General features: G+C 38.0%; 5 protein-coding genes across 6 annotated transcripts in view; 4 read left to right on the plus strand and 1 right to left on the minus strand.

The window, feature by feature from the left end:
* LOC147863848 (peroxiredoxin-2E-2, chloroplastic-like) overlaps positions 1-15,000 on the plus strand; it is a 44,808-nt gene extending 29,808 nt beyond the window's left edge. Inside the window, exon 2 of the mRNA XM_087319520.1 lies at positions 14,814-15,000. The gene's annotated coding sequence lies outside the window, so the exon portion shown is untranslated. The remainder of the gene's footprint in view (positions 1-14,813) is intronic.
* LOC147863853 (GDSL esterase/lipase At4g28780-like) lies at positions 2,918-5,615 on the plus strand. The gene is made up of 5 exons (XM_087319516.1): positions 2,918-3,262; positions 3,587-3,714; positions 3,806-4,045; positions 4,373-4,628; positions 5,154-5,615. The coding sequence occupies exons 1-5, from the start codon at positions 2,977-2,979 to the stop codon at positions 5,372-5,374; spliced, it is 1,131 nt and encodes a 376-aa protein (XP_087175642.1). The 5' UTR covers positions 2,918-2,976; the 3' UTR covers positions 5,375-5,615.
* Positions 9,480-12,302, minus strand: LOC147863854 (peptidyl-prolyl cis-trans isomerase CYP20-1-like). The gene is made up of 6 exons (XM_087319522.1): positions 12,179-12,302; positions 11,160-11,235; positions 11,021-11,068; positions 10,339-10,545; positions 10,147-10,222; positions 9,480-9,861 (listed from the first exon to the last, which is right to left on the minus strand). Exons 1-6 carry the CDS (start codon positions 12,257-12,259, stop codon positions 9,723-9,725), a joined length of 627 nt encoding a protein of 208 aa, XP_087175648.1. The 5' UTR covers positions 12,260-12,302; the 3' UTR covers positions 9,480-9,722.
* LOC147863855 (peroxiredoxin-2E-2, chloroplastic-like) lies at positions 14,036-15,000 on the plus strand. Its single transcript, XM_087319519.1, has one exon. The coding sequence runs from the start codon at positions 14,045-14,047 to the stop codon at positions 14,774-14,776; it is 732 nt and encodes a 243-aa protein (XP_087175645.1). The 5' UTR covers positions 14,036-14,044; the 3' UTR covers positions 14,777-15,000.
* A 5,125-nt stretch (positions 15,001-20,125) lies between these two features.
* On the plus strand, positions 20,126-21,595 carry LOC147863856 (uncharacterized). Of its 2 annotated transcripts, XM_087319514.1 has the most exons (2): positions 20,126-21,011; positions 21,096-21,595. In XM_087319514.1, the coding sequence occupies exons 1-2, from the start codon at positions 20,184-20,186 to the stop codon at positions 21,339-21,341; spliced, it is 1,074 nt and encodes a 357-aa protein (XP_087175640.1). In that variant the 5' UTR covers positions 20,126-20,183; the 3' UTR covers positions 21,342-21,595. The 2 variants fall into 2 exon arrangements, with proteins under 2 accessions (XP_087175640.1, XP_087175639.1); XM_087319513.1 differs by having other exon boundaries at positions 20,127-21,595.
* The last annotated feature ends 121 nt before the right edge of the window (positions 21,596-21,716 follow it).

Consider the following 21,716-nt stretch of genomic DNA (forward strand, 5'->3'; position numbering starts at 1 on the left):
AGGGTGAGAGAGTGGACGCAGTAGTGTGTATCGATATGTTTTTCTTATTGTTGATTGCATGGCCGTTAAAGAATCTAAAGAACTGTTTTGGCAAACTAAACACAATAGGAAAGTTTGCCAAAACTAATTTTTAGATGCTCTCATGGCCGTGCAATCAAGGTTAAGAAAAACGTGTACATATGCACAAATGTACGCATTGTCTCACCTATGCTTTTTTGCAGTGGTCATATAGTCATAAGGGGGTAACTAAAGATTCACTTTTCCTTTTTAACTATCACCATACCTTTGTATTTTCGAATACCTACATGACATGCAAACACCCATGATATCTAGTGATAGATGGAAAGTTACGAAAATACCCCTCATTTTCAAGGACAAATAAAAACACTCCTATATGCTTTAGAAAATACAAATGTATGGTAATATTTAAGATGGAAAAGTGATTGCACAGTTATGCAACTACTACGACAAAACAACATGTAAGAGTGATTGCAACATGAGTATGTGCTTGTTTTTCTTTTTGTGTGGCCATGATAGCATGTAGAGAATACTTTTGGCAAACTAAACACAACTGGAAAGGTATAAAAAACATAACAAACATAGTGACAAATTGATGGAAATATAGTTTGCGTGACCTTGATATGTACAACACGACCATTTGGCATTAGATTCAACAACATTGTTTGGAGTCTAGACCATGCTGTTGGCATTGGGTCATTAACTCCTTTATCCATATCGCTTATATAGGTTTTGCTTCCAACTTTATGTTTGTCAGGGAACTCATGATTTTGGTGGGTATGTATCGGCTCTTTTTTTTTTAATGTTCTTAGTGACATGTTGTCAATATTCTTTGTTGGGTGTTACCTCATTTTGAGGGTTTCCCAACATTTATAAAAAAGTGGATGTGTGTAAATGCTCTTAAGAGGAGTAACACGGTCCTAAATAGCCAACCAACCATCCAGTACATGGCCATCCCTAGGTATGGAGAGTTTCTACAAGGCACATGTAGGGTACACATGGGCCATGGCATACATTTTCTATCCCAAACATGTAATACGTAGGCATACTATGTATCGGATTTGAAGCTTTTCCCCTTCTGGTGCCCATACTTTCATAGATTGAATATATCAACCCCTTAGTTGATGTCTCAACTTCCCCAATATATCCTAGTGTATTGCATAAGTTTAATAAAATTATAACAATTGTTGCTGATGTTGGGAAAACAAATGGAGTTAAGTCTCACTTGCAATTGCATAACTCGAAAAACACCTTTAAATTCAGAAACTGAAAGTAGCGATACCTTAACATTTTAGAATACTTTTGAGATTCCAACTCTTCACCAAAGATATGCGCTACTAAATGATTGTAATAAATTTTAGTGTGAAATTCAAACTAAAGTTACCTCCAAATTCGAGAATAAAAATGAAATGCGGCCATAAATACGTGTAACAAATGTGTTGATTTGGAATTTGGCAGGTAGCAATGGAGACGATACACCAAGGACTTTCTGCTTAGTAAAAACCCTTGAAAGAGACATCATTGAGAAAGTTAAAATTTGGGCAACTTTCGGTGGACTGTGTTGGGTTGCTATTACATTGGGGGTTCACGAGGCTAGTCAATGAATAAATAGTTCATGTAGAGGAGTGGCGTGCCGACCTTTGGTAATCTTTAGAGATTAGAATGGGAAACAATGGTGGTGGGTGGCAAGTGTGTTGATAAATGACCAAGGGTAGTTTGCAAATAAATAAACACACACACACACACACACACACACACACACACAACATACTGTACATACATACATTTTTTCATGTATACATCCATTATGTATATACATTACATTACACGCATACATTACATAAATTTTTACATGCATACATTCATTATATACATTACATTACATACATTCACACACAGAAATATATACACACACATACATACCTTACATGCACACATACATACATACATACATACATCAAAGTGTGTTGGAAAATAACCAAGAGTAGCTTGTGTTGAATACATCACTTGCAAATTTGCGACTACACTACATAGTACAAACTACATACTCTTGGTTATTTTACAACACACTTTGATGTATGTAGTAGGTATGTGTGTGTGTGTGTGTGTGTGTGAATGTATGTATGTACATATGTAGGTAGGTATTCATACATACATTACAAACTTACATATGTACATACATATTTATTATCCTATATGATAATTTAATGTGAACATCCAAACAAAAAGGCAGCATTAAATGGCCTCTCTCTCTCTTATTCTCTCACCAAAAAAAGCACACCAATCTACCCCCAAAAAACACCAAATCAAAAAAAACAAAAACAAAGAGAAGTTCATCATTAAAGCTTCACCAAACCACTTAAGTGCACACACACACACACACACCTCTCTATTTATATGGTATTGTTCATGAAAGCCTGGACAGCTCAAAAACTATATGTAGTACAGAGACACCAGGAAACAGAGTAGAAAAGCAAAAGCAAAAGCAAATCCCCCCCGCCCTTTCCCACAACTGCAACAACAGAAAACAGAGGAAGCAAGCAAGAAGGAAGGAAGAAGACATGAAGATCAACATCATCAATCAAAGCTACATACATACATAACTGTTTGGGGTCCTCATGAGCTAAGCTACTCATTCTCTACATGCATGCATACATACATATATACATACATACATACATGCATGCATGCATAACACATGCATCATCACCAATCACAGTTAACTTTATGAATCAGACACACCAATTGCTTCATTCATTTCTCATTCATTGCATTTCATACTCAAAACAAAAGAGAGAGAGAGAGAGAGAGAGAGAGAGAGTTGAAGCCCCTCTATTAATTACTGCTCCTCCTCTTCTTCTTTCTCTGTCTATCTTCATCTTCTTCCTCTAACAAGATTTCTAGGAGAGGAAGGAAGGCAAATCTCTCCACTCTCTCTCTCTGCTATTCTAGTTAGCCATGGAGAAGATGAGTTTGAAGCTCAATGCAGCCTTCAGCAAGTTCTCTACTTCTCTGCCTCTCTTCTTCTTCATAATCATGGGATACTGCACAATGTGTGTTCATCATGTGGAAGCGAAGGATCCTATCGCCATGTTTGTGTTCGGGGATTCTTTGGTGGATACAGGCAACAATGACTACATCCCATCGACGGCCCGTGCAAACTTCCGGCCCAACGGTCTGGATTACCCGAATGGCCAGCCCACTGGCCGATTCTGCAATGGAAAGATCATCTCCGATTTCATAAGTATTCCTCACTATACTCTGCTCTAATGTGCACTAATACTCTACTAATCTACATTTACACACCATAACTGCATTTCTCTCTAATACTATTTGCATAATCTCCCAAACATCTCAGGTTATGTGTTTTTGTTTTGAGCTCATGTAACTTGGTTTAGGGTTTAGGGTTTCCCTCTAATGTGCACTAATACTCTAGTAATCTACATTTACACACCATAACTGCATTTCTCTCTAATACTATTTGCATAATCTCCCACACATATAAGGTTATGTGTTTTTGTTTTGAGCTCATGTAACTTGGTTTGTGTGTGTGTGTGGGTGGTTGCAGGTGATTACATGGGTCTGCCACCAGTGAAGCCATACCTTGACCCTTCCAACGATCAATCTAGCCTCCTCCTCGGTGCAAATTTTGCCTCTGCAGGTGCCGGTATCCTTAACAGCACCGGCAGACTCTTCGTAAGTTGCTCATGTTCATGTGCTTTTGCTACTTGCGGTACCAATGGCTTGACCTAATCGGCTGTCATATGTGGTTTAATTGATCTTGCAGGTGAAGGTCCTCACAGTAGAAGAGCAATTTGCAATGTTCGATGAATACAAGCAAAAGGTTGCGAGCTTCATAGGGCGTCCGGCTATGGAGAAGCTTTTGTCAGGGGCTCTGTTTTCGCTTACATTCGGCGGAAATGACTACATCAACAACTATCTCATGCCCTCTGCAAGGTCCAACAAGCAATTCACCTTGCCCCAATGGCAATCCATCCTCATTGCCCAATACAAAATCCAACTCATTGTAAGCTGGAATCCCACATTTTGTTTTTGTTTGATCAAAGAAACATCTTTCATCTCAGTGATCTCACCACATTTTGAATCCTACATTTTGGTTTTCTTGGATCAAAGATACAACATCTTTCATCTCATCTCACCGTATTGGAATCTCAGATTTTGTTTGTGTTGGATCAAAGCCACATACATCTTTGATCTCAGTGATCTCACCCTATTGGAATCCCACATTTGTTTTTCTTCTTTTTGTCAAAGACACATACATCTTTGATCTCATCTCACCATATGTCTGCTTTCTATGTTCACCATTAATAATTGTGGCATTCATGGTATGCAGGAATTGTATCGGATGGGTGCCCGAAAGTTCTCGATATCATCCTTGGGGCCATTGGGTTGCATCCCATCTCAGCTCAACATTCAGAAGAGCCCCGATGGATCTTGCATCCCATTCCTCCAGAAAGTCGCGCTGAGCTTCAATGCCGCGCTGAAGCCGATGACAGAGGAGTTGAATGCCATGTTCCCTGATGCAACATATGTCTATGTCAATAGCTTTGGCATTGTCATGGACTACATCTCCAACCCTAGTGCCTATGGTAAAACATTTGCTCCACCCTACCAGTCGATGTCTTTTACGCAATCACCGTGTTTGAAATTAATTACCGCGGTACCCATTTTCACTTTCACCATGATGGATACATGTTGAGGGCCAAGGAGGTCACACAGCTTTTATGAGGTTCACTTCAATCAAGGTGTAGCATTGTTGTCCATGTGTGAAATGTAGACGTCGGGGAGGGGAAGAGGGGAAGAGTGTCCGCACACATGTAGCCATTTGGTTTTCTAGCTACCAATTCATCATTGGTACACATACCCTAGGGTTCACTCTCCGAAATTCTTGAAAAACATAGGATTGTAGGGTTTCAAGGGGGGCTGGGAGTATCTTCATGAATGAATGTCCTTATCACTTCTCACACACTTTCACTTCCCCACAAGAATCTTCTCATTTATCCTCTTGGGTTCCATATTTTTTCTTTTTTGTCCCTACATTTTGTTTAGAGTAATGTTTGTTTCAAACTAATCCCTTCTTATGGGTGCTTTTTTTTTATCTGGTATTTGTATAGGGTTCGAGACAGCCCACATGGCTTGTTGTGGTCAAGGAAAGTACAATGGTTTTCTCATTTGTAATAGGTTCTCAAATCTTTGTGCGAACCGACAAAACCATGTGTTCTGGGACCCATATCACCCTACAGAAAAAGTGAACCAATTGATCACACATCGGATCTTGAATGGACCGAAGTCCGACCTTAGCCCCGTTAATATTCGACAACTCTTGGGGATATAACAAAGAAACAAAAAAATTCTGATACAAGCTATCTTTGTTTTTTGTTTTTTTTTCTTAATTTGTTGGCCCAAGACCAGTTTAAGAAGATGAGCTTATTTTTCCATGGGCTGTAGAGGTTAAAGGTTCAAATCATCAAGTCTTTGAACCCACCCTTATTTGGTTGTAATTTGCTTTGGCTCAAAAATGAGTTATATTGCTTGATATGGCAATAATATGAGATGTACTTCATATTTTTTATACTACTTTGGATTTTGGAAAATTTTAGCTGTTTGTTTTAATGGTACCTCATGTGTAACGAGTTAGAAATTATAAGATTAGGTTATTGTAACCTTCAACCTCACCAAACAATTTATATATAGTAAATCCTAAAAGGCTTGTAAAAGTTTAGTGGTTCATCAATTATTTAGGCACGGAGCATTTTATAATATACATTTCCGATGTTGGCATTGGCCCAAGAGACAATGAACCTCATTCTAGAAAACAATGTGAAATGTATCTATTCTAGAGGCCTTGGTAAGACATGATAACAAGCTGAAATACCCGAAATGTTGGGGACTTTTTGTTCCTATCAGTGTACATCTAACTAAAACTGTCATGTTGTCTCTAGACTCTCACCATGTATATTAAACCAAGTTGCAAATTTGTTGGGAACTTAGTCAGCTTTCCCGTGGGATTTTAGAACCTTAGCATCCGGAAAGATTCCTTTTGATCGTCCATTAAACATAGTGATTTCGTGACTCTCTCATTGTCATTTGCTAGACATCCTAAGCAATCCTAGTTTGTTGAGTGGTACCTATTTCCAATCATCGCCATAAGGTGTATGTGATGATTTTGGGCATTTTGTATGATTGATTGCTGCTGGTTGCTCACAAAAAAAGGACCTATTTTAGACTTCCTTCCAATTGTGCCATATTTTGTAGCTTTGTTAATAGCCCAAAGTTGGGGTCGCAAAGGATCCCTCAAACTTTTCTCTATTTGGGCCTTTGGGGACATTTTTCCTTTTTCACCAAGATCCCTCAAACTTCTTCTTACATTCAACACGACAAAAAGGGGACGTGTTTCATCGTATGAATTTCATTTATCCATGCCAACAACTAGGTGTTCTAAGTTCTACGGAATGCACACGTCCAATTGTAGAGATCCATTGCTTTTAGTTATTGCGTCATTCTGTCACTAACAAAATGTAACAGTGGAAAATGAATAACAGTAACTCTTGGGTGTCCAATAACAGTAGTAAAATTTATAGTTTAAAGTGTATGACAAAATACGACCTTTAACAATATTGATTTACAATTCGGTCAACCCCAAGGCAACATGCCGTGCATTGTATTGCTTTGTCAACAATGGAGCAATAATGGCACAACCTCTTGTGTCTTCAATACTAGACATCAAAGCTATAGGTGAAGATGGAAGCATTAAAATCTATGACAAAAGAAGAGAGTTGAAATGTGTACATGCACACAAGAGTCATAACATGAACACAAATTGTTGTGTTGCACAATACAAAATTACTCTAAAGAGAAGAAGTAAAAAATAGGTCTTGAGACAAGAAAATAAAGGTGCATGTTCTAAAGGACAAAATCATTCATACGCCATATTCATAGGATTAGGTGGTTTCTAATAATGTCATTTTTGCCATTATTAGAAACCACCGAATTGACATTAGAGAGTCATTTGGACTTAGAATTATATAGAGACCAAAACTCAACCAAAATATGAATGATGCATCCTTGATACCAAGATTCACAAAGCACCATGTCCATACCTTTTGATGGTTTTAACAAAAAACTGACCATTAATCATAATATTCCCATCCCACCACGGAAATATTGCCATATTTGTAGTCCAAGCGAGAAGCACTAAAACAAGGAATCGAAGATTTCGTGTTCAAAAGTAGACAAACATAAGTATAAAAACCTATGTCGGAAGATTACTATGAAATTTGTTTTGAGAGGCAAGAACAAAATTGGAGATATTTATGACTTTCTTTATACAAATTCTCAATGGGTTCAACACCAAGAAAATCATGGAGAGCCTTTCCAATATTTTGTAAAGGCTCTTGATATCATGATTTACTCTATTTGTGTTTTACATGATAAAAAGTTTATTTATGTTTTGCATTAAAGGGTCTTCTTTATGTTTGCATTAAAATACCCTATATGTGGGTACAAATTTAAAGAGAATCTAAAATTTGAATCCCAACAAAGCAAATGGCAAATCAATTTCTCGATTTACTTCACCCTCTTTGAACTCTATATTGACAACCAAGAGCCACATGGCGGTAGTGAGGGAATCAATATATTAGGACACCAGTTCACATTCTTCTTGAGATGTTGATTACGTAATATTGGCCACTAAATCTAATGCAAGACTTCAAAACCAACTTAATGCAATAGATAATCTTTGTGAACAATACAGCCTCAGAGTAAATCAAGGACCAACCAAGCACACTTCCATGAACCTTGTACTAAAATATGGTTATTTGGTTTCATGGTCATCCCTATCCTCGTGTACATTGTAGCCATTGTAGCATCCAATTGGTCATGATGATGCAAAGGCTCGCCGCTCCACCTCATACAAGAGTGTTCAAGTTAAATAATGTAAAAGCTTTAATTCAAACTAGAAACCTAATCACCAAAACAAGGATCAAGATCGTGGCAAGCATCATGACACTCACAAGTAATAAAATGGCTCAAAAATAATGGCTACAACATCAATAATTTGGCAATACATAGCTTACACCTCTCCGAAATGATGTACATACATGATATTGCCACAAGAGATATGGTAACTCTATACCCAAAAGATTTAGTCCACAAAAATGGTCTATAAGAAGATAGTTTCATGGACTTCTTCCAAAATGTGCTCACAAAGCAATCCTACAACCAACTAGAGATTGAAGCAAGATGTATACTTGCACACCTAGACCCAAAAGACTTCCTAGTTATGTGAAGGAGAAGTGATAGCAAGTTGCATATGCCCAACTTATGAGCAAGTGAAAGAGAAGCATGACAACACCCTCTTTATGTGGAGTCCATAATACAATGAACGAAGAAATCTTATTCAAACTTCAAATGTATATGAAATCAACCCTTCTATCAAAACATGTTGCAATGGAAACACCATAGATCTCACTTCTTCCCCAGGCTTGCACCATATACCAAGACTCGCCATAGATTGAGCAAAGGATTGTCAACAACAAAGACCCTAACTATCATATGATACGAAGTGTGGGCCATAGTATAGCGAAACCAAGTCATGAAGATTATTGCTCACATTGTTGGATTTGCTTGAGGACATTTAGTGAACTTCATCATAGCCTCACCCAACCACATCTATCAACCTTCAATACGATGTCCGCTCCCCAGTAATCCATGCATGGTCGTCATACACTTATGTTTGTAATTCATCTTAACACTCATTCCATCACATGCACTCAAGTCATCATCATTGTTTGTTAGGAAACTTAGAGCTTTATCTTTGTTTTATTTAGGTAACTTTATACACTTCATGATTGTTAGCCATCAAGTGCATAACACTCGGTAACCACCACTTGCATTCAAGTCATCCTCATGGATCAAACTGAATAGGTGCAAACTGATTGTCTTAATCAAGTTCATTGCCACCAGATGCTCACATAGTGATTGATTGGTATGGTTAGAAAAAGATTCTATCGTTACAATATAATACATTATCAAGGATGCAGTCTCAAACAAGGAGAAAATTCTGGCTAAACACCAAACAATATGAGACAGAGAGAGTCTTTAACGGAACAACTTGCATTGATAGAATAAAATTCCCAAATGGGGTGAAATCCTTCCATGTCCGAAGGTAAATGGTATCTTGTTTGAGGGTAATATCATTCATATCATCAACCTCTAAATATTTACCTCTTTGATGAGTTATTTACACATTTCCTGTCTACACAATCCTAAATGCTACCAAACAAATTTGTTGCTGATCATGTACCTTCTCTAAATCTTGAGAGGTGCCAAATTATGTTTTACTTAGTATTTCGTCATCAGAGAAGCAAATATTAAATATGTAGAGAGTAAAATATACGGATTCACCCATATACCAGGATGAAGCCTTACAAAACATTAAAGAATACATTATATACATAGATAAATATATTTTTGCAAAGAAAGCATGTAGATTCATTGGCAAGATGCACATAACATAATAAAGAGTAATACAGTGCCGAATGGATAGAGTAAACATCACTCACATAACATTGTGTATGATACTACATATGTAAGAAAACACCGTCCATATTGTTGTCGATCCATAGTTAGTTGGGAAAAAAATGATGATTATCTTTCCGTTTCTTTCCAACTTAGAGAATTTGTTATAGGGGCAGTTCCCCACTATCTACTATTACCACCTTACGCTTGGGGGTGCCACTTTGAGTACCTTCCGCTTCCACCTTATAAACCACATCCATGCCACTTATCACCTTTCCAAACACTACATGTCTTCCATCCAACCTATACAACACCAGCCCAGTACAGATTGTCATACAGAAAAATACTATAGTAATCCAAAGACAATCTAGTGTATACATTAATATCTGGTATTGTATAAGAGAAAGGCAGATAAACCAAAATACCCCTAAAAGTTGTCAAATTGACCAGGAATACCACTATGTAGTTTATAATTCTGTGTTTCATGCAAGTATTCCAACAAAAAGGCTGGTGATATATTGGTGGGACAGGTATTCTGGCAGTGTTTTTGAGAAACTATGCGCACTTGCAACAGACCCTTGTACTTACCAACTTGTTTTCACAGTAGTTATGAAAAATTGGGAGCCATTGGTGTTCGACCCAGCATTTGCCATGGACAAAACACCTATTATAATAATTAACAGGATCATCAGAACATTAAGTATTATCCATTATGCATTTAAGATTTCAACAACAATGAAGAGCATAAAATGTTGCTGTACATAAATACAAATAGCTGACCTGGGGCTGTATGCTTGATCTTGAAATTCTCATCAGCAAAACTCTCACCATAGATGGATTCTCCACCTCGTCCATCACCAAGGGTAAAATCCCCACCTTGTATCATGAAGCTAGGGATAATGCGATGGAGTTTGGACCCCTTATAATGAAGTGCTTTACCACTCCTTCCAACTCCCTTCTCACCAGTACAAAGAGCCCTGAAATTCTCTGTAATTTTGACAAAGCCATATATATACACACAATTAGAATGTGAGCACTGACAAATCCTTAGGGTTCATTTAAATAAGTTTACAGTTGAGCTGCAGGGCAAGTGTTTATCATAGAAATAAAGGAACACACCTGAATACCTTGAACCTTCTGGATACACCAGAATATCACTAAGTTTCTGGGAAACTCATCAGAGTAACCATCTGTAGTAGTATTTTTCTACTAGGATATTCAGGTAAATATGCAAAAAGTTACAAGTATTTCAGTGTTTTGCCATATAACAATAAATGTGTGATTGGTGGGACCAGTTTTGCAAATGCATGTGGCCAAATTATAGAGCATGGCAATGAATTTGAGCCTTGAATGCCAAAGACAATATTCCAGCACAAAGTATGAATCTAATCTTAGTAATCTACACACATGGGGCTTATATAACTTAAACCATGGGATACAACAAAAAGAGAGATGAACTGACCTACAGTCTTTGGCACAGTTTTTCCAAATAAACCCATCACCACCCTTCCTAAAATAAGCCCAACAAAAGCACAAGAATTAGCTCCTTTTCAAGGTGTTTCAGAAAGATTAATTTGTCAACTCATATCTAGCTTTTTTACCTGTGGGCTTTCCGTCGATTTCGATATCGAAGAATACTTTATGGGTTATCTCATCTAATTGCTCATTTTTTTTAGCCTGAAATTTTCCCATGATCATTGAATCAAAGAAATCGCAATTGTATTAAAGCTCTAAGATTCTTTACACTATCAAACTAAAATTGCGTGAAGTTGTATATAAACTCAAATTCAATATAGCATGAAAATGAAGATGGGGGAAAATGGGTAATAGGAAACTAACATATTCTATCGTTTTATGATCTAATGTGACTAAGAGGGTAAAATACACATTTTGTTATTTTATGATCCAACTGTAAACGTATTTCCTATCATTTGATGATCTAGTAGTAAAGGCTTAACATTAAGGTTAAGATTTCCCACCTCAATATGCACATCATGGGTAGGGACGCCTATGCTTAATAAGGTTGTTAATGTCATATAGCTGGGTCCTATTCCCATCAATGAAAATTTTCTATATTCTTGGTCATTAACCAGCTACATTGTCATTGTGGTATAATTTGTAGCAGATATTTTGTCTGCTTTAATATAAATTTAGCACGTGTAAATCCCATGTATCAAAAGGAAACTCAAAAGATCGGACAAAAATGGATCCAACTGATTCCCAATAGAAAAATGATGAGATCTGAATGCATCATCTAGTTTTTCTTTAATACATATAAATTCAACATATTCTCGTTTAAATGCATATAAATTCAACATCTTTCTCTCTGCCCCTTCAAATCTTTCACTTGGAAAGAAAGCAGGAAAATGTCTCCAACATATACATATGTCGATTCCGAATTTCACGTATTCTCGTTTAAATGCATATAAATTCAACATCTTTCTCCCTGTCCCTTCGAATCTTTCGCTTGGAAAGAAAGCAGGAAAATGTCTCCAACATATACATATGTGGATTCAGAATTTCCGTATCGATCACGCTACTGTTTCACAGATCTAGGGAAAACACAGTAGACAAAAAAGAGCGAAAAAAAAAGAGGCAAAGATTTCGTTTTTTTGAGTACCTGAAGAGTAGTAAGGAAAGAAGCAGAGGAGAAGAGAATCAGTGCGATCCAGATGGACACCAAGGGGAGGGTATTGGCCATGGGGTCTCTCTCTGTGCTCTGCTTCTTCAGAAAAGAAAGAAAGAAAGAGAGAAAGAAATAGCAGGCAGCAGCTACCAAGTGAGAGGAGATGTGTGTCTTTACTCACTCGCTCACTGGCAGTGGCTCCCGAGAGAGAGATGGACGGACAGACGGACGGACGGACGGACGGACGGGTTAGGGTTTTATTTCTTGTCCACAATGTGAACACGCACAGACGCCCACAAAACCTACACACCGTTCCTCTTTGTCTTCTTCAATCTTCTCTATCTATGTCTTGTATGTCTATCTATAGAAGGACCACTTGTTTCTCACAAACCTCGGCACAACGATTTCTCAGTAACCCCCCCTATCCATCCTTCTATCCAGCCACAGGCCTTTGTCCACCCATTGCTTTATGGCAATTGGGGTTTGTCCATCCTTCTATCCACCCCACGAGCCTTTGTCCACCCATTGCCTTTTGGTAATTGGGGGCTGGATTTCGTCCAACGTCACCATCTGCCCTACTCTCTGAGCCCATGTAGTTTCTATTCTCCTCTCTTTTAATTCTCCGGCACCGCATCCTTGGACCCACACGTTTGATCTTATGGACATGGTTACCACCTGTTTGCATCGTTTCCTAATCGAAGTGTGTGTGCTTGTCTATAGTGCGTGTTTTTACATTCCCATTTTGGTCTATGTGTTCGTTCGTTCGTTCACCTTCAAAAACAACATTTACAATGTCAGCACACACACACACCTCTTTATAAAATGGTGCTTTTAGTGTCACGTAAGACACGGTGGTTTAATAACATACCATGTGCTTTTCTCAAACAAGCTTACAGAATATTCTAAAATGATGTTTTGTTGAGGTTATAGAATATTTGCCCATGATGTTTCTATAAAGGTTACAAAAGCTTATAAAATATTCGCCAATATCAAGCTTATAGAATATTCTCTAATGATGTCATGAAGCCTCGTATATTGCTTAAGGTACTTTCTTATATAGGTTTGTAGTCTCATATGAGAATGACTAGGTTCGATGTATGCTGCAACCAAATGTGCAAATAGCTTAAGTGCACAAAATCAAGGACATGTAATGGAACTTTCATCAACATAAATCAAGGATATGCAATGATGAGATAACGTAAAGAAGGCATCTCGCTATATTCTATAGTTGGGCTCAAACAGTGTTAACTACAACTAAAAACTTTGCCAATGTCATGTGACGATGGATCAAGATTTCACCTCACGAACAATGCAAAAGAGATTCAAACACATACATACATATATACGTGCCTATATTGTAGGAATGTCTCATTGGGAATGTGTGAAGGGGAACCGTAGTAAGTTTTGCTTGGAAACACATAAAATGTAGCTGCTCATAAGAGGCTCAAACATAAACAAAAGAGATGATAAGGAATGGTGGCATGGTTTTCTTCAAGGGCGTTTGTTTGAACATGTTCTCTTATTACACACAATGTTAACTATAGATAGAGATAGAGATAGAGATAAATATAGTGATAAATATAGTGATAAATATAGTGCTAATTTCTAAATATAGAGATAGATAGATAGATAGGCTTTTGCCCATCCATTCATTCATTCATTTAGTCATTCATTCTTCGGACATGCACATGCAAAAAAACATAAAAACAAAAAATGGACCACTTCAAATATAAATACATAATAACTCCGAAGGGTTTTCTTCTTCATTATCATTAGGGTTTAGAACAAACAGAGCAGAACAGAACAGAACAGAACAAAACCAGAAGGAGAAGATAAAAGAAGAGGAAGAAGGAAGAATCGATGGCCATGGCTCGATCTGCAGTCGCTCCTCTCCTCGCGTCTCAGTGCGCCGCAGGTCTTCCCAGGCTCCCCTCATCCTCTTTCTCGTCGTCTCGGTATGTACTCTCTCCTCTCCCCAAATCGGTCTCTTCTTTTTCCTTCAATCTCCGAGGTGGAATCGTGAGACGAAGCAGCAGAACCTTCTCCTACCCCTTGGCCATGGCTTCTTCCTCTGTGACCACAGAGAGCTCGGTTGAATCCAAAACCATCTCCGTCGGAGATAAGCTCCCCGAAGCAACGTTCGCTTATCTCGACAAAGAAGGTCAAGTTCAGACCGTGACCGTATCGGATCTCACGAAAGGCAAGAAAGCGGTGTTTTTCGCAGTTCCCGGAGCGTTCACTCCGACCTGTTCTCAGAAGCACTTACCAGGGTTTGTAGAGAAAGCTGATGAGCTCAGATCAAAAGGTGTGGATACCATAGCTTGTATATCTGTGAATGACGTGTTTGTGATGAGAGCATGGGGAGAGAACCTGAGCACAGGCGATAAGGTTCTTCTTCTCTCCGATGGGAACTTGAACTTCACGAAAGCTATAGGTGCAACTCTGGACTTGAGTGATAAGCCCGTCGGTCTTGGTGTCAGGTCGAGAAGGTACTCTCTCCTCGCTGAGGATGGAGTGGTGAGAGTTCTCCATCTCGAAGAAGGCGGATCCTTCACTACCAGTGGAGCTGATGATATTTTGAAAGCCTTGTAGATTCTCTTGGGAGTTCAGTATTAAGGTTTGTCTAAAGAAAGAAAGGCATAATTATGTTGCATTGTCTAGCTCGGCAAGGCGAAAGAAGGAAAATTTTGGTTTGCATGCATAAATATATGTATATGTTCTACCTAGTCTTCTATATGAGAAAATGCTACTTTGGTCCTTGAATTCATATATGTATTTATTGTTATTCCTAAACTTATATATGAGTACTATTCCTACTGCATTTTGAAATTTCCCCGAATTTCAATATTTCATGTATGTTTTCCTATTTCGTACTTATATATATAGTTATCTATACAGTACTGTTATATACACATGATACGTTTTTGAGAGGTAATTAACCCTCTGTAGCTATTGTGTTTGTGCATTGCAGGCATCCTTTCCTAAGGGTTGAGAATAATTTGATGTATATACGAATAAGAATTCAAAGCTTCTTTAGGAATTATGTGCATGGCTTATGTAGGATTGGAAGAGTTGATTGATGTTTTATCCGGATCTATATAAACGCTCACATGGCAAGAACAATGTCCCATATGTTTCTGGTTTCTAATATACTAAAGGATAATACTGTTGGCAACCCATTGCTTTTTCTTATTTCTCAGGAAGGTTATTATTCGTGTTTCTCTTTTAAACTAGAGTGTGTTAAATAATCACCAAATTTGTATTCTGTGATAAAATTACCACAATGTTAAAGATCTTTTGTAGCTTCATTTTGCAATACATGATGCACCTCTTGTGTACTTTATCTCCATTGGATTATCTACTTGTATCTTTGGGTTGATATGCATTACGGATAACATGGTAAGAATATTATTCTTATCATCGCATTTTAATGGCTAATATGATGCGAATAACCTATAATAACCTATATAAATGGACATGGACATGCGGATATGTAAATGAACTACGGTCAGAAATGAAATGATAAGGGACTCAAGAGGATGGTTTGTGAAATTGCTGCAAGTTTGAAGTTGATCTCTTTCATTATCCTTGAAGCTTTCCTTTTGGTAGAGTTTAAAATTTTGGAGATGCATGTATTTAGCCTCTTCAGTATGTACATGTATTATGTTTAGGAGAATTAGACATGAAAGTCAGTGAAAAGTATTAAAGAAGACGAATGGGATGAAGGGTGCTTACCATAGTGTTTAGCCTCTTTGAGTGAATGACGAGAGACAGTATTAACATCCAGTGTCATCTACCTCTAAATTTGTCCTACTTTTGTAGTTGGCCATTAACAGGACTAATGAGAGCCTTAGATTCATTGGAATTAGTTTTTAGAGTTGGTTGATTAGGCTATGCTGTTATATGAGAGCCTGTCATCTACCTCTAAATTTTTCCGTCTACTTTTGTAAGTTGGCCATTAATAGGACTCATGAGAGCCTCTTCCTCACTAATTTGGGAGTAATGAGAGCCTTAGATTCATTGAAATTAGTTTTCAGAGTTGGTCGATTAGGCTATGCTGTTATATGAGTTCTCGGTCCTTACACAAGTTTTATACAAGTTCAGGGATAACTGAATTCTCAGTAATCCATCTGTTCACTTTAATTAGTCTTTACAATTAGCTCAAATTAGTGCTACAATACATTCTGGTTATCCTTGAATTCTAGCAAAACTGTATTCTCACTTTATCCATATATTGTCCAGTTGTGCTTGCAACAATTGGTTTAAAGCTTGTGAATATCAAAGTGGTGAGAGTACTCTTGCCTATCATTGTATGCCTTTTCTCATATAAGAGCCAGGTCATATGTTAAAAAGGACAGTTTGGTCGTTTTGATTATTATACAAATGCATCTTGTGACCTATTACTAGAGGGCCAAGTGTTATTTTGTATTCATGGCAGTATGGTTCGTTCAATATCTAATACAGTTAAATATCATGAACCAATAAGCATCAATATTTTATTCTGTCATTCTTTTGTTTTCATGATATTGCTAAAATTGTTGTTGAGCGGCAACAATTAAAAAGGTTAGTCCTAACACACACATCAAAATGAATGAATTAATTGTACTTCTTTTGTTTTGTTAATGTTTGGACCCATAGTAATTCTTGAAATGTGGGACATTGGCTTTGAGTCATGGAATTCATGGCATTCTACATGTATTCTAACCCTACTCTCTTATTTGGTATATAAATGTATAGCCTCATTTGAGTGATGAACGAAGCGTATGGTGTTTCGAGATCTTGGAAACTTTACATCATGTTATGACATGGAGGGGTGATTTCATTTGTGTATATAATATAATGTTAATGTGGTTTTTATAATTATAAGTGGATTGATCGATAGAAAGATTAAGCATTGCCAATTAAGGGCTAATTGTCAATAATAATCTTATGACTCACAGTACAATGATTGTGTCATTTCTACTTAAAACACTCACCATCAACTCACTCTTAACAAGATAGAAAGGAAATCCAATGCAATTACTCTCTATCCCTAATTACTATGTTCACGTTCTTTTGAGAGCCTCTCTCAAATCATGTAATGGTATAGATAAATAAATCAAATTATGTGTATGCATAATTATGTGCAAGGTGTATGTTTGTGACAATGTGATGCAGACAAATAAAGCTAATTAATCACAACAATCTTGACCTCCAGCATTTTGATGAACTTTATGAGTAATTCATATGAAGCATATAATAGTGAGGGTATATTTGCAAAAGGACTTTTTTTTTCAGAAGGTACGCAAGCACAACTGTCAAGACATCTTAAAACCTGGAAACATATTAACATAGTAATTCAAATGATGGTATCATGGAAGAGTTTTTCCCAATGAGAGAACATAATGCACTTGCTTTTCTTAATAATGTATGGATAATATATACTGACGAGCTAGTAATATCTACTATGGACCATTTTACCCTTGGTACATATTTTAAGTCATTTCTGGTTATTATTTCGTAGCCCTGGGTTAGGTTCTAGTTTTATTGTCAACCTACCATTCTCTTTTTGTGCTCCTTTTGTGTTTCTAAAAGTTATTTATATAGGTGGTGCTCCCCTTGTTGGCATTTGTAGCATGGTTATTAGTACTCTTTAGGCTTGATACTTTGAAGATCCCCTAAACATAGCAAAACTATTAGAATTTTCTAGCAATGTTGGTCATAATATTTACTTTGAATCAAACTCAATTATTCAAACGGATAAGGGTATTGGGACATAAGGAGGATAATCATCCTCTCCATCATTGGAGATACCCTATACTCTTACAGTCTCCAATATAATACAATTAGGAACATCATGAATAACACCTAAGTTCAAGTCCATCTTCAATTTACTTGGAAAGCAAGAAGGATAAGCAACCCCTATGTTGATGGTGATACTGTATTATACTTATCATCTTGAGTATAATACAATTAGGGCCATCATGCATAACACTTAAGTTTGAGTTCATCTTCAATTTACCATGAACACATTTGACTACGAAGCTTAGTTTGAACCGTTAATTGACCCTTGAGAATAATACTCCATGGTTAGTTGTCATTTGTAGTTGATACCCCTTGACTCAATGAGAATTATTGGCAAACAATTAACCTTTCTCTCAAAAGATGGGCTATAACATTTAGTACTACCTACCGTTTTGTGATAACATACTCGTCTGTAATTTAAACATAAAATAAGACTAGAAGCTATCAAAGGTAATATTATGCTACAACTATAAAGATAGTCAAGTCAAGTCACATTAATAATACTTTCACAAAAATAAACAAAGATGAATGAGAGCCATGTTTAAAAGAAAGGAACCTTTTTTCAATAAAAGTTTGTGGATATGCTTGTTTTTAATTTTGTCACATTTAAACATGACGAATTGAAATAATAGGAGCCACGTTTAACTAAAAGGAACCAACTTCTATAAGTGGTCCTAGATATGATTGAGATTATTGACCAAAGTTGAATAAGATCATATTAATTTAAGAAGTCCAAGATAAGCATATTTTTAGAGCAATTCAGAATAATAAAAACTCTTGGTTACTACTTGAAACGATCTTCTGTCGGTTCGTGTAAATTTCTAAAAAGTTCATCTATTGTGCTTTGACATAAAGTATTTGTCTTCACTTCATGATATTGAATTGCAAAACTCAGGAATTTCAAACACCTTTTGATAATAAAGGGAGTAATGTAACTTTTACTATACATGATTCAGCCACCCCCAAACAAAAGGTAAAGACATTATTAAAGGTTTGGGTATCATTGTTAATAATTCAAAAAACGTGTCCGCCGTAGTAAGGCCTCAGACATTGAAAGGATCACAAAAGAGATTTCAAGAAATTGCTTGACGTGACCTTAGACGAAGGTGTGTTAATATCACTAAAGGAGAATATGTGGAAATGCTAATTACTATCATTTCTATAAAATGCAATTTTTTGTAGTTTTTAAAGTTCCCCCAAGTCATCTTAAACAAATTTTCTGTGGTACAAAAGTTGCGCTATGAAATAGGACAAACAACCCAATCAAATAAAGATTTCAGCAAGAGGTTTCCGATGTTAGATTAAGCCTTAGAGGTGCCAACATTGTACATGGATTTTCAATGGCTTTCTCAACATATTTTAGATATCTATGTTGGTCCGACGAGGCACACATCTGAAATATCATAAGATCGGGCTTGCATAGCCACAAGACATCATGAGAGAGAGAGAGAGAGAGAGAGAGAGAGCATGAATGATGATGGATGTTAGGGCAAGGAGGATAGGTAGGAACCGAAACAAAAGACAGAAGAAAGACATTTGGGGACATCTGATAAAGAGAGAGAGAGAAAGAAAGAAAGATATATTGTCGTTTTCTAAGGCCAAAATTGGCCCATGAGACAAATGGTTTACAACAAAAAATGGGATATTTAAGGGAGAGAGAGAGAGAGAGAGAGACGAACGAATGACGATGGATGCTAGGACATAGGTAGGGACTGAAACAAAAGAGAGAAGAAAGACATTGGGGAATGAAGATATCGAAACAAATGGTCGATCACAAAAGAATGTGGACATTGAATGGGAATCAAGGGTGATAAATATATGTATGTAATAGGGACTCGAATTTGTGAGAGCTGAAGATAAGGGAACCCCAACTAGTGGTGGGGGGATACAAACTCAAAGAAAAGCTTCCAAAGGGTATATTGGTAAACACAAAAAAAGAAAGAAAAAAGCTTCCAAAGGGTATATTGGTAAAAACAAAAAAAAGGAGGCCTTGTGATGGACAGAAGAAAGTTAAAGACTAAAAAAAAGAATAAAAAGAAAAACAGAGAGACAGAGATACAGAGGAAAAGAAAGAGATGAGATTGATTCCCTTCTTTCCTTTTTAAGGCACTATAAATACAACACACCCACAATCAGACAGAGGAAGAGAAGAGCAGAGACAGAGGAAGTGCCTATAAAAGAAGGGGAGGGGAGAGAGAGAGAGAGAGAGAGAGGCATGGGTTTCTCTGAGACTCTGAGCTTTGTGAAGAAGTATCCGATCACCCTGTGTGGGTTTTCATTGCTCTTCATGCCCTCCGTCCACCAGCTCCTCCTCTACTTCACACCCCTTCTCCTCTCCACAGGCATCTTCGTGGTGGCCATGCTCACCTCTGCTAATCCCAGCAACAACACTACAACATACTCCCATCATGATGATGAAGATAATTATGATGATGCCCCCCCCCATCCTCGCGCCCATGGTTTTGAGACCTTTGGATTTGTAGGAGGAGATGCCGGCGAATCCGATGGTTGGGGTGCCCATCTCGAACGAGAACCCCAATTCTTAATGGCAACATCTACTACCCATAGACTCCTCCGCCCGAGAAAAGCTCGGCTCGCCCACAAGTGCGCAGAGGCCAAGCAGGAGACCCATGAGTGCGAAATGCCGGCCGCCGAATCCTGTCCGGACCCGCACCTGTCTGATAACCCCCTAGCAAGCGCCGAACCGGATCCGGGCTTGTGCGAACAGCCCCTAGCACGCGCCGAGCCGGACCCGGACTTGTGCGAACAGCCCCTAGCAAGGTCCGAGCCGGACCTGGACTTGTGCGAACAGCCCCTAGCAAGGTCCGAGCCAGATCCGGACTTGTGCGAAAATCCCCTAGCAAGGTCCGAGCCAGACCCAGACTTGTGCGAAAAGCCCCTAGCAAGGTTCGAGCCGGACCCGGACTTGTGCGAAAAGCCCCTAGCAAGGTCCGAGCCGGACCCGGACTTGTGCGAAAAGCCCCTAGCAAGGTCCGAGCCGGACCCGGACTTGTGTGAAAAGCCCCTAGAAAGGTCCGAGCCGGACCCGGACTTGTGCGAAAATCCCCTAGCAAGGTCCAAACCAGACCCGGACTTGTGTGAAAAGCCCCTAGCCGGTGTTGAGCCAGAATTGTATGTGGAACCCATCCTCGTGGACGGAGCGCCACTTGTAAATGAGAGGCACATGGAGGTTGGCAATGTAGAGAAGGCCCTTGCCAGAAGTGCCGGAGAAGCCCTCCCACATGATGTCCAGATGCTATTGGTGACTTCTAGAAGATTATCCATGGAGCAGCACCATGACAATCCCCTGTCATTGTGCTTAGTGAACAACACCTTATCCCAACCATCGCGAACCTTGCAAGTTGCCTTGTAAACCTTCTCTTCGCAGTGTTGCGCTGACTCTGTGTATTTTGCTATCATCTTTCTTTATGCAGTTTTGCCATAGCCTTTTGGGTGCAAAACCATCCTAAGTGTCAATGAACATGGAAGCAATATATGATTTTGCTTGTTTTCCCACAAGGGAGAACTTTGTATAGGGTAGAGCCTTGTATGAATTTTATTATGTACTAACTTATCGGTGTTTTTTCCACAAAAATCATTATTAGTATCAGTTTACTATCACTATAACTATCAGTATCTTGATTGTTAGGGACCATGGTTCATTTCCTATTGTACAAATTGTTTTTGCTTATATTCCACCTTTAACAACTTATCGCATAATGTCCAAAATAGTGGGACCAAAATCTTA

The sequence above is a fragment of the Azolla caroliniana genome, unplaced genomic scaffold, assembly GCF_043228905.1.
Source record: "Azolla caroliniana isolate FFs.n. ecotype wild unplaced genomic scaffold, voAzoCaro1.0.p SCAF_5, whole genome shotgun sequence".
Lineage (NCBI taxonomy): Eukaryota > Viridiplantae > Streptophyta > Polypodiopsida > Salviniales > Salviniaceae > Azolla > Azolla caroliniana.